Genomic DNA, 13,084 nt, shown 5'->3' on the forward strand with positions numbered 1-13,084 from the left:
TTTTTAAAACGATTACTTTCTCCCCCAGCTCTAAACACCGCTTCGCGTCAGCTGTTGTGTAAAAATGTGTGCATTCATTCATCCGCCTCCCAGGTTTGTGAAATTAGACATTTATTCTCAAAACACATCTTCACATACAATAAATTAAATCGCAACACTGCTATACAAACAAGTTCAAGTTCATCTTCATACGGAGCTGACACTTTGGGTCTGGCGGCTTTCACTTAGAGTAGCACGGTCAAGCTTGGTCACCAACTACACAAACAAATATAAACCTATAATGTCAGGTGTCACAATCCTATGAGGTACACTGAAACCTTTCCATTTCCACATTATACAGTACATTAGAGTCATCCATAACAAAAATAGAAACATGATGTGATGAGTTACTGGCAGTTAAAGAAGAGAAAGGGGTTTTATGGTTCACTGAAAGTGAAATAATATTTACCATAGATATCAGAACACTGCGGCTGCTAATGACGGACGAACGTTGGTGAAGTCTGAGGTTGCTGTCTTTGTGTGTGTGTGTGTGTGTGCGAGCGAGTGTGTGTGTGTGTTTTTATGTGAGCAGCTCAGGCATGAGACACAGGCAGGGAGGTCATGGCGTGGGCTGGCAGCAGCGGTTGAAACATGGATGGAGGAGAGTGTACTGTGGGAACACACACACAAAGCACAGTTAGTACAGTTATTTGAACTTCCTTTTCCATAGCTTCTATAAGATATTGTACATTTCTACATAGGGAAGCTGAATTAGGATAATATCTTATGTACATTTAGTGAAAATGTGTCACTTTTTCATGAAAATACAGACATTATCAAATATTATATCTCTAAAATGTTTTATTTTTTTGTGCCACAAACTAAAAATTAATTTTTTTAAATGCTGTTTAGAAATTCAGTCATCAAAATATTTATTTTTTTCAGCATGAAGAACTGTAAATGCCATAGTAGTGCAAAAATACATCCATGAAAAGTCTCACTGTCTATGAAGGAGTGCAGCGCGGAGAGCATCGACCCCTCCGGGCCTCCGTAGGCTGTGTACTGCAGCTCCTCCGGGGTCGGGGTGGGCTGCGACAGGCGGGTGGGCTGCAGTGAGGTCATGGGGGTGCTGGAGGTGTGGTTGGGGCTCACGTGCTTCTTGTGGCGTGCTCGACAGTTCTGGAACCAGACCTGAGTCAACGGGGCAGATGGGGCTGTGTTAGAAACACAGCGGCAAGGTAAAAGCAGCCACTGCCACAAAACACAGAGCCAGGCACGAATACTTTTTACATAAGATATATATGTTTATTTTTTGTCATTTTTTATTTTCATAGAGATACAATCAAGCAGTGGCTTTCACCCTGGTGAGTAAAACCCTCTATTTAGTTTTATTTCTTTATGATCCATTCTTCAATTGAGAACAGGCCTCATACCAGACACACAACTTGAAGTAGCAAGAATCAGTACATGCTGGCTAATAGATGCATTATATGTAGTTGATTTATAGTCTTACAGCGCACCATTAAAATGTACCTAGAAAGCTTTTTTTTTTTTTTTTTCATTTAAGTGCACTAAGACGCCAGCCTCTGTTAACACATATTGTTTTTACGGAACTGTACACTAGTGAGAAGCAGCTTTGGGACTGTGAGGTCACTGGTTCTAATCTATGTCCGTGGCTGATGTGCCTTAAGCAAGCACCTTTGATCTGACAATATTTTGATATTAGGCAGCTAAATCCAATGCCATCTAAAACAGCAGTCCTTCCTGTACAAATGTACAAATGCATGAATGTGTGCTTATAATGTGGAAACTTTTGTTAAGGGTTTTGTAGTTGAAACACTGAATATTATAATATTAAAGGTTATTGCAAGACTTGCATCAGATTGCATTAGTTTTATCTGCGAAAATCTGGTGTAAATATATTTCTACAGAGCTCTCTGCGAACATTTCTGCCATATTTTCACATACTGCGGGTGAAACGTTTTCAACTGCTGCCTCTCTCCACCGCACAGGTTCATAAAGTGACTTCCATCATGTGTTTTGTCTTCATGCCTCGACGCCTCACTGACCTGTATGACTCTTCGACTGAGGCCCGTCTGCTCCGCCAGCTTCTGCAGCGTTTGTGCGTCTGGGTTGTTGTCCTGGGCAAACTGAGCCTGCATCACCTGCATGTGCACGGGTTGAAGAAAATCAGTTAAATAGTAAACAGGTTTACTGTGTGGTCCTCTGTTTGGAAACGTCAGTGTCTTATTAAGAAATTATTTTTGACAGGAACAGAGTGTGCCCATTAGGAATAAACTGATATTGACAAACTGATTATAAAAAATGTATTTTGAGTGACGGAAGATAGTAACATTTTGGACATTTCTGCAGCTTTCTATATATATCTAAATCATGTATTATAACTTTAGTTAACTCATAAACAAATCTAAAATGACAATGATCCACAGATAATAATTATTATGGCTAAGAGAGGAAAACTGTACGGATAAGTATAATCAGAAAACAGCATTTTTGTTAGAGCTGTGCTTCTTGAGCAGCAGTCGTTTCATTCAAATAATAAATGCTAGAATAAATTATTAGAATTACAATTTTAACTTTTCCTCATGTCATGTCTTACCTAAGTTATTTCAAGTTAGAGGGGTGTAGCCCCCTATTCTGCAAAAAAAAAAAAAAAAAAAGAGGTTTTCCTGTTGTCTGTCAGAGAGCTGCATCTAAACTTCAGCTCCATTTAAATTATTATACTTTTATTTGTAATAATATTTTGAAGACTTAATACCATTAAAGATTTTATATTTTAGGCCAAAAAATTAGCAATTTTATTTTTTTCTCAGCAGGATTTATTTTTTATTTTTGCCAGTAAAATATATAGTTAAAGTAACTCTCTCATCCTTATACCATAAATAAATATAACGTTATAAACATATAAAATGAGCACGATATTTCACGCATTCCTGAATCTAATGTTTTTTCAGTGAAGATTTTTAATGATGATGGAGGAAGTGAACCTGCAGCTGGTCGGCGGTGAAGCTGGTCCGAGCTCTCTTGGACGGTTTCGGCTGGTTGATCTCCTGCTCAGTGGGCACTGCACCCTCCATGTTAACACTGTTTCCTGCAGGGAAAGAAGATTCTCATATTAAAACAAGAAACACTACAGGTATCATCTGCGGATATTTTACACCGTGTCCCCACAAAAAAATAGTAATAAATGCGTTGAAACTAACGTAATCCAGTTATTTTTCGTTTTTAGAATCGAGTCCCTCACTGGACACCGTGACAGACCGCTCACCTTTCTCCACGGCCCGCTTCAGGTTGTCCAGCATGCAGTCGTAGTGCACCCTGCAGAGCACCTTTCCCTCCACCAGGGCGAACTCCTCCCCGGTGGACAGCTGCCTCTTGCAGGAGAAGCAGGCGAAGCAGGCCAGGTGGTAGACGTTGCCCTTCGCCCGGCGGACCCAGTCTGTGGAGTGGATGTTCCTGCCGCAGCATGCGCACCAGGTGCCGTATCTTCTGCAGGTGAACGTCAGGATAAGCACATGAGACAATAGATAGTTGATGGCATTATATAAGGCTTAGGACATTATTTTACCTTGATACTTTTAATTAAAACCATCTGACTTGACCCACAACCTGCCGGAAAACTCGATTTGAACAATATTCGGGCAATGTTCGATTAAATGAAAAAGTTTTAAAATAAATTTCCTCCTGGTGGTAGACAGTATTTTACCAGGGGTCCAATAACTGTCTCTGACTATTTGATGTGAAGTGCAATAGTCCTTTTTATAGCCGAAAAGACAGTTGTTCATGGCTCATGAAATAATCGATTAACGATGCATTTATCGGCCACTGATTGATTTAAAATGATTAACAATTAAATAAATATCCACAAAGGGGGAAAAAAACAAACGAATCTTGTAATATTTGTTATTATTCTTGAAAATAAAAAGGCAGTTTCCTGCAACATCTAGCTATTTACTGAGCAGCACTTTGGTTTATTTTCCCATAACAATTTCGTTTGGGTGAATTGAATTTTCGTTTGATCGGCACATATAAAAATCGACGCACATACCTGAAGTAATCCAGTTTACAGAAAACCTCCTTTTCTTTGATGTAGCAGCTCGTGTGGCTGCCAAGCGAAGTCTGGCACACGCTGCAGGAGAGACAGCGCACATGCCAGCACAAGTCGTTAACCTAAAGCAGAAGATATCGTGAATTAGTTTGGAGGCAGGCCTGCAGAATATGTGCCCATAGAGAAAAATAATTAAAATCAGAACAACAATCGACGGAACTCGATCCAAAGTTAAAAGGACATAAACTGTCACAAACAATCAAAAAACTCAAGTTGGGGGTGTTTACCTTTAATAAATATTTATCCACTATTTCCTCGCTGCAGCTCGCACACACTGTTCTCCCCAACAGAGGCGCAGATGCCATCGCCTGCAGCGACGACGCGTCTTCATCCAAAACTTCCACCGGCGCTCCCTGAAGAGATCAGACCTGCGGTTAGAAAACTACGCACGGGAACGCGTCGACCCCACAACAACATGCAGCACGGCGGGATGCGTTTGAACTCGGCTCGCATGTCAGCGCCAACGAAGACGCTGTCAGACTGCGAAATGACCTGTTGTTGTTGTTGATTTAAAGTTGAAAAACCAAAAACGCTGCAGAAAAAAGTTAACCAAACCCACGATAACTGGCTTTAATAGAAAGCAAACACCCGTTTTTAAAACTCAGAGTCAGATTACGGTTGATTTGTTGTCATCCAGTTGAAATATTTGTGAAATTCTCCCCAAAGTCCACAGCCAAAACTTTTTGTTTTTTTGTTTTTTTTCCAAAATGGTTTCTTGTTAATGCTGAAGCGGTTTTTTAGGAATAAATCGAGCTCGCATTACCATTATGTCTCTCCTGTCCTCAGTGCATTCGCCTAGCAGATCTGCGTCTCCTTTGCAGTCTTCACACATGACGAGAGGCTAAAGCGCAGAGAGGAGGTCGGTGTGTCAGACTGTCGCAGCTGCCTTGAATGCCCCCTGCTCCTTCCCATAAATATCATGCCTTTCACCTTTCACCATGACAACGCGTGCGATTAGCAAAATGACATTTAAAAGAGAGGGATAGTCATTACTTAGGAAAACAGACAACACTTGAACTAATACTTATCCCTCGCGCATTATGCTCTCGAGCTCTAGAAATTTGCGATTTGGCAAAGTCTGCTCGCCCTTCATGAGCGCGCGCGCCCCGGTTAAAACAACCGACGCACACCAATTTCACGTGTCAATCACGAAAGCAGCGCGAGGTCTCGAGGAAAAGGGGATTGATTTATTTAATAACAGCAATTAAAAGGCTAAGTTCGCCACAAACGTCTACCCGGGGCAACCTAAAGGTGAAGAGGTCTCATTAACTACTTGAGTTTTAATTGCAGAATGCAAGGAGGGCTAGTTTCTTTTGACATTTCTTCAAATTGTGAAAATACTGAGCTGTCAGCGTGTACGAAGGCCGGCCTTAATGGCAGGCTGAAGCCCACTCTAGTTCAATTGGTAAAAGCAATTTCGACTAATATTTAATCCCCGGCGCCGACTCTCACCTCAACCTGCTGCTCAGAAATACTCGTCCGCCTTTCACTCACCTCGTCGCTGGACAGCAGGGACCCGTCCTCGTTGTCGTTAACCGCGCAGCACTCCACTTTTACTTCACTTTTCCAGCGCATGTCTGCGTCCAGGACAGAGAAGCGTCTCAAAGTCAAAGCGCTCCTATTCTTTCCTTCTCCTCCAGGATTCCTGAGTGTGTGTCAGTCAGTCTGCTCCGAGCTGTTTCTGGAGGGCGGACCACAATTCATATTTTCTCGTCCCTCTTGGCCGCGCCTCCCTTTGGGAATAAGCTCCTTGTGTGGTTTCATGAACGCTTTGAGGGAAAAGAAAAGGCCTGTCACTTGCGTTCTTATAGATGTTGTCAAACGTTTGATTGAAATCTGCCTACACGTCTCAGTAAAAAAAACACACTTATAAAATAAAAGGGAGTAAAAGTAGTTTCACTGTGCTCCAAGTTTACTTAAGTCTTTTAATTATTACAAGCAGCTTCCACCGTCTTTATCAGACCCTGGTAGCTGGTCACAGTGAGCTCCTGCGAACAAAACACGACACATTTCTGTGGATTAAACTGCACCACAGTATATAAACATCAGCACCTCATCAACCAGCTGCAACATGCGCATTTTAAAGCCTCACCCCTAATAATAATAATAATAATAATATTAATAATAATAACATGCATTGTATTCATTATTCCAACATATGTGTTCTTGCACAACAAGTGTTTTTAATAAACACTTGCAATAAAGTATTTTTGTGTGGAATTTTATTATATTCTCAGTTATTACACCAGTTTTTTTAAGGACCTCGTGAGTATTGTATGCAATGCATCTTTGAGCAACATGTGAGATCTTTATTAAAATATTAAGAGCAAATATCAGTGCTGAAAAGGTTTTTAAATACCTGACATTTTAAGGGTTTATATTTACAGTTTACAGTTTGAGAACCTGTTGGTTTTCAGTGGTTGAAGCTAGTTGAACATAGTAGGACTTATTCCTTGTTTTATCTGAATTATTTAAAGGCAAGAGGAAATAAAAAATGAATATTTTAGTTAAATTAAATATATATATATATTCGGTATAGCAAGAATGTGTTTAGTTTTTTTCCAATTTGACCTGTTAATTGTCCAGCCATGTGAAGGTCCTAAACCATTATGTTAAATGGCCCTAAATTAAAAAATAAATAAATAAGGCCACCTACCATCCACTGCTCCCTTTAATTTCAATGCAACCAGTGCATTTTTCTTAAGAAATATGAAATGAGTGTTTGCTAATTTGAGTCATATTTGTCCTTTTGGTTTGATACAATACAAAGAAGCTCTTTAAACTGCAGGATCCATTCTAATTAATCTTAATGGTCCCCAAACATATTTACAATGAAACAAATCACCACAACCACTGGACACTGTGGCTGTTGGAGCCCCGCTGTGTCCCCCCATTATCAAATTTTGATTAACATTACTGATCCTAGTATGGTTAGTATAGATATTTACTGTTGGTTTAGGTTGAGAATAAACAATACATCACATGTAAACTTGGTTTCTTGATTAATAGTTGTATCCAGCACCACAGACCTGTGTTGTTGGTTTTTTTTTGTTGTATTATCTGGTTGATCTTATTTACAGACAGTTGACTGCTAACTATTTTTCTTTGAACATTTAGAGAAAGAATCCAGATCTTAAGATCTTAAGTTAAACACATTTTGTTTTCGCTAATTATGCTTTTATAATTATTAAAAAGAGCGTTTTTGTCTCTAAGCAGAAGTTTATCTTGTTCCGGCTTTAAAATGCAGAACACGTTTGAACATAAAACAGTTCAAAATGGTTCATATGAGCACATGTGAAAAATATTTTTTTAAATTAGAGCGTGTTGCAGCATATAACCTGTACTACATCCAGTTATTATCACCCCACCCGACCATCGGTGGTTAAAACAAGATCACCGTCATTACAACAAAACTCTGTGGGGAACCAGTAATCAGCTGACTCCTCCTGACCATTTAACAGTCTGGTGGCCTGTGAGATGAAAAAAATCTTTCACCTTGTCACCTGGTAAACGTTCTTTGGCCCTCTTGGTGTTTTGTGCATCATTCTGCGTTGCTCAAAATAAAAAATCAGGAAGACCATGTGCTTTAAACCTGCATGCAGACCACATCAGTTTTCAGTCAGCGTCCAAGAATTGACAGAGGACACTATATGTCCTCTTTAAGATGTTATCCAGACACTTCAGAGGGATTAGGAGAGAAGAGTTTCATCAACAAGCTGCTTGGACTACTTGACAGAAAACAAAGAAGACACACAGTTGCGTACTTGTTTCTTTTTGTCTTCTTCCACTCACTCATTCACCCACTCAACCTTTTCATCACGCAATCCCTACCATCGCCACCACCCCTTGCCACACACACCTTTCCACACACACACACACACACACACACAGAGCAAAGGCTATTTTCAGTCTTTTGCTGATGGGATAACAGCCGGACCTGCGCCGGCATGAGCCTGCAGCCGTATCGCACAATCGCAGAGGGATAAAGGAGTTAGCGTGCCTCCATGGAGATGTGTCATGTTCCACCTGGTGGAGATGAATGCTCCTTATCAGATGACGGGGCTCAAACATTTAGCAGACGTTTCACCAGCGTAGCTCGCGGGGCAGCCACACAGAATCCTTCATACTGGAGGAGAAAACAGTGTGAGATAAACATTTTATTTTGCCCTCAGTGCTGAGTTCACATGGAGAGGTCAAAGGTGAGAGGAGAGGAGCGATGCCAAGAAAGTTTTACCACGAAAAGGCAAATTTATTCTCAGACGTCTTTATCACTGGCCTGTAGAATACCTGATGGGAGCACAGATGTTGGAGAAGATGTAAATCTGAGTGTAACAGTTGCATGTTTTCAATTTCAGCATTGCACGCATGACTTCTTAGACGTTTTGGCACGATGTGGACCAGACAAAAACAACGTCTCATCTGTCAACATACCAACAGACTTGTTTGGCTGTCCCGCTGCTTTACATCAGACTGTAAGAGGCATATACGGTGCCATCTATAAATACTCGTGCATGAGAGGTAGAAAGTAGATCAGTGATTGGAATCACGGACAGAATTGGGGGAATTAGGGTTTTGCAGTATGCAACCAAGAACTGGTATTTTTGTCGAGCGGCACAGATGCATGAAGAAATTCAAATATACATAGAGGCATATCAGAATTCACACTTGCCTTTTATTTACTATAAACGTCTTCCTAGAGAGACACTGAGGCTGACTATATGACAGTAACTTTTATATGTGTAACTCTTCAGCTGCACCAGGCCCTATGTAATATCAAACATTTATTTCCGTGACAGCCTGGGACATTAACGGGATTTTACGAGATGATATATTTTACGTTTTCTTCAAAAAGAGACCGAAACAGAAAGTTAGGCCTAGCAGAGTCTAACTGATACTAACCATTAGTAGGGGTTTCCACAGTGTGGGAACCGAACCAAGCATTTCATTTTCTGTGAATGGGTTTTTCCGGGAAAAAATAAATAAATAAATAAAAGCAAAAACTTTTTCATATTGTGTATTTGTTCATGAATTCCCCATATAATAAAACAAAAACCACAGTTTCCCTAATTGCGGTGCTTCATTGTCTGTACGTCATTGCCCTTTTCAAATGTCTCAGTCCAGTTTGTGGCGGGGGAAATCTTTCAACGCTACATTTTGGGTTGTCAAAAATATCACAAGAAAAGATTATATATTAATATTGCAGTTACTATAATTATTTTCTATATGCGTGGGTTAAATGGAAAAAAAGAAGTTCAACAAAATGTTTAAACAAGGAACACAAATGTCATCCTCACTAATCTAAGCCATTTCGAATATTTATCTCCCAACAAGAATGAAAGCATATAAAAGTCATCCACATGTTTATTTTCTTTCATCCTTACGTGACGCAAAATGTGCCGTATTCCTACATCCAAAGTGGCTTTCTGCCTTTGTAAAAGTTTAATTTATAAATCCTGTAAGAACAAGGGACACTCTAGTCCAGAGAAGCCGCCGGCTAGTCTCCGAATAGATCTCCTACTTTGCTGCTTCCACATGGACCTTTGCTTTGTCTGGGGCTGCAGCTACTCATTTAGTTCATTGAAATCAGCCCGCATTGGGGTGGTTTTCAATTGACACAACGACTTTGGCGTGACCTTTTCTCCTTGCTGTAAATGGGCACTCATTGAATCTGAAGGGGGGGGGGGGGGGGAGGTGGGATGCTGGAGGAGAGGGGGTGGGTTTGGGCGGGGGGGAGGTGGTGGGATGGGAGGAGGTTTTGCGTCGGGGTGGTGGTGGGGGGGCCAAAGAGGGATTGGGTGGAAATCACAGCAGTGAAAATGGCAGTGCGGTGAAAGAAGGGCCTGATTGCATTGGGACAGCATGCGAGAGGGAGCAGCATGCTCAGCCCAATCAGAGCGACATAAGGAAAAAGTGCTCTTATCAACGAGTAATGGCCCACTTGACAATCACACAGGCACAAAACGGCTCTATTTAACGCTGATTGCAAAAACTGCTGCCCCCCCATCTCCGAGCCGCATGACTCCCCGAGATCTCCCTGCCACCTCCCAGCTTACAGCCAAGACCCTTTCCTGAATGGAATTTATAATCACCCCTCTTCCATTTCTACACTAATTATTATTTTAAGACCTCCGTTGTGCATTAGGTATTTAGTGCTGCTGAAATGTCTGCCTTGATTACTGTGTTTATTGTGAGCATCGAAAGGCCTATCCTTCTCAATTCCTCCGGGCCTGACAGGTAGTGAATGCTTAAACAGGAATGTCTCTGCCTCACCTACCTGCCTGCCTGTTTTTCTTACTTCCTGTCCAGCTGCTTAGTGTGAGAGAGACCTGCAGCTGTGCACATCTGTACAAAGCAAACCCCGCTCCCTGATGATAAATGAAATTGTCTGGCCTGTTTCAGTTGCACTCTCGCACATCCAAAGACATATATATTTTTTTAAAGGACTTGTAAACACTCTTTTATCACATACTTTTTTACTAACACCTCAGAGACAGTTGTTGTAGCTGATTTGTTCACTTCAGTACGTTTTTAACATGGTGTTTATTTTGTGCTTTGCAGATTTTGCTCTATAGGAATAACAACAATGGCTCTGTAGTTGTCTAAAGACTACTTTCTGTTTTTCTTATCATTTCTTCTTCACACCATTTTTTTTTTGTCTCTCCTGAGATATTCAGCATTGCAGCTTTACACATCCATATGTCTGTTGGCGTCCTGGTGGGAAACAGTGGACAACGTATCGGAGCTGTTCTTGTTGAGTCCACTTTGTAAAGCTTAGCCAGTGCAACCACTGTGATACAATGAATTCAGCTTTTTGTCTTTGTCAGTTTCCATTTAATATCAGATTTATCATATTATTATGATGATAATTGTTATTATTATCAAGACAATAGTGAAGTATACCTTTGTCAAAATCAGTGCTAATTGTCTAGAACGACATTCTGCAGATATGAGTTTCTTCTTCTTCTTCATTTTCTATCAGATTGACAAAAGATCATTTCCAGTAGTACGTCATTCTTTCAGCTGCTGCTCTGACCTTGTGCATGTACACAAACATACTATGTGAAGTCACAAGCCACCCACGCACAAGCAGAGAGTGAAATCAAATCATATTTTACACAGAAGCGATAAATTTGAGGTTTTAGAAACTTTCACAGACGAAGAATCAAAATGCTGCTGTCGCCTCTTTCTAAAGTGATTAGACTCTGGTTTAAATCACATAGAGTCCACCTATGATTCATGTTGAGTGTGCGTTTATGCTCAGTAATCACTAATTTGCCGGTTTGTGGATCTGATCTGGGGTGGCACAGTGGCGAGGTGGTTAGCACTGATACCTCATAGCGAGAAGGTCCCAGGTTTGAATCCATGGGCCGACTGGGCCTTTCTGTGTGGAGTTTGCATGTTCTCCCTGTGTCTGCATGGGTTCTCTCCAGGTACTCCAGCTTCCTCCCACCGTCCAAAGACATGCTCATTAGGTTAATGGTGATTCTAAATTGGCCCTAGGTGAATGGTTGTCTGTCTCTGTGTTAGCCCTGCGATAGACTGGCGACCTGTCCAGGGTGTACCTCGCCTCTCGCCCAATAATAGTTGGGATAGGCTCCAGCAGACCCCGCAACCCTTAACAGGAACAAGCGGTTACAGAAGATGAATGAATGGATCTGATCTGGAATCTTTTTAATCTACAGTCTTTTTAGTGTGACTCAAATTATGGTCTATTAGTCATCAGATTTGAGCCAACAACTAAAGACTCCAGGTATCGTCACATTAGTGTCTAATTGCTGTGGCGGTTCTTTGACAGCGTGCTTGATAAAGGCCCCGTCGAACCTCTGCACAATCAGCATCATACTGAAGTGTCCACGAGAAAGACACTCAACACACGCTCAAAAGACACAGCTACAGAGAGGCTGTTCAGCTATTGTTCTGGTCCGCTGACTTCTGTCTATGAAGTTTATACAAAATTATAATTTAAGTTTATATGTTCTACAGATTGAGACCAATGTACTGTGATTCTGCGGACGCTTGTCTGCATCTCCTATCGGATATACACTGCCTGGCCAAAAAAAAGAAGTCACCCGGATTTAACTGAGCAAATGGGTACCAGCCTCCTAATTGATAATTACTGCATGGGTGATTATCTTTCAGCTGGCAACAAGTTATTTAACCCCAACTGATACAGTGAGTAGCTTCTCATTTCTTAAACAACCTTGTAGAAAGACACATCCTGTGGTCATGGGAAAGATGTTAGTCTGTTTGAGAAGGGTCAAATCATTGGCATGCATCAAGCAGAGAAAACATCTACAGAGATTGAAGAAACTACTAAAACTGGGTTAAGAACTGTCCAACGCATTATTAAAAACTGGAAGGATAGTGGGGAACCATCGTCTCTGAGGAAGAAATGTGGTTGGAAAAAAATTAAAATCAAAGAAAAACAACAGTACAACTCAGGGCTATGTTTAATAGTGAAAATAAGAGCATTTTCACATGTACAATATGAAGGGAACTCAAGGGATTAGGACTGAACAGCTGTGTAGCCTTAAGAAAACCACTAATCAGTGAGGATAACTGGACAAAAAGGCTTCAGTTTGCTAGGGAGCATAAAGATTGGACTCTGGAGCAATGGAAGAAGGTCATGTGGTCTGATGAGTCCAGATTTACCCTGTTCCAGAGTGATGGGGGCATCAGGGTAAGAAGAGAGGCAGATGAAGTGATGCACCCATCATGCCTAGTGCCTACTGTACAAGCCTGTGGGGGCAGTGCTATGATCTGGGGTTGCTGCAGTTGCCCAGGTCTAGGTTCAGCAACATTATGTGTGCAAAGAATGAGGTCAGCTGACTACCTGAATATACTGAATGACCAGGTTATTCCATCAATGGATTTTTTCTTCCCTGATGTTCACGGGCATATTCCAAGATGACAATGCCAGGATTCAAGGGCTCAGATTGTGAAAGAGTGGTTCAGGGAGCATGAGATGTCATTTTC

General features: G+C 41.1%; 1 protein-coding gene across 2 annotated transcripts; it reads right to left on the bottom strand.

Moving 5' to 3' along the window:
• Positions 1-34: 34 nt before the first annotated feature.
• LOC311490297 (LIM/homeobox protein Lhx8-like) lies at positions 35-5,773 on the bottom strand. Of its 2 annotated transcripts, none has more exons than XM_084547715.1 (8): positions 5,603-5,773; positions 4,336-4,461; positions 4,049-4,170; positions 3,269-3,486; positions 2,988-3,091; positions 2,049-2,144; positions 981-1,170; positions 35-649 (listed from the first exon to the last, which is right to left on the bottom strand). In XM_084547715.1, exons 1-8 carry the CDS (start codon positions 5,681-5,683, stop codon positions 573-575), a joined length of 1,014 nt encoding a protein of 337 aa, XP_084403841.1. In that variant the 5' UTR covers positions 5,684-5,773; the 3' UTR covers positions 35-572. The 2 variants fall into 2 exon arrangements, with proteins under 2 accessions (XP_084403841.1, XP_084403840.1); XM_084547714.1 differs by having other exon boundaries at positions 85-649; positions 3,269-3,489.
• Between the last annotated feature and the right edge of the window lie 7,311 nt (positions 5,774-13,084).

Source organism: Chelon labrosus (assembly GCF_963514085.1).
Source record: "Chelon labrosus genome assembly, chromosome: 7".
Taxonomy (NCBI): domain Eukaryota; kingdom Metazoa; phylum Chordata; class Actinopteri; order Mugiliformes; family Mugilidae; genus Chelon; species Chelon labrosus.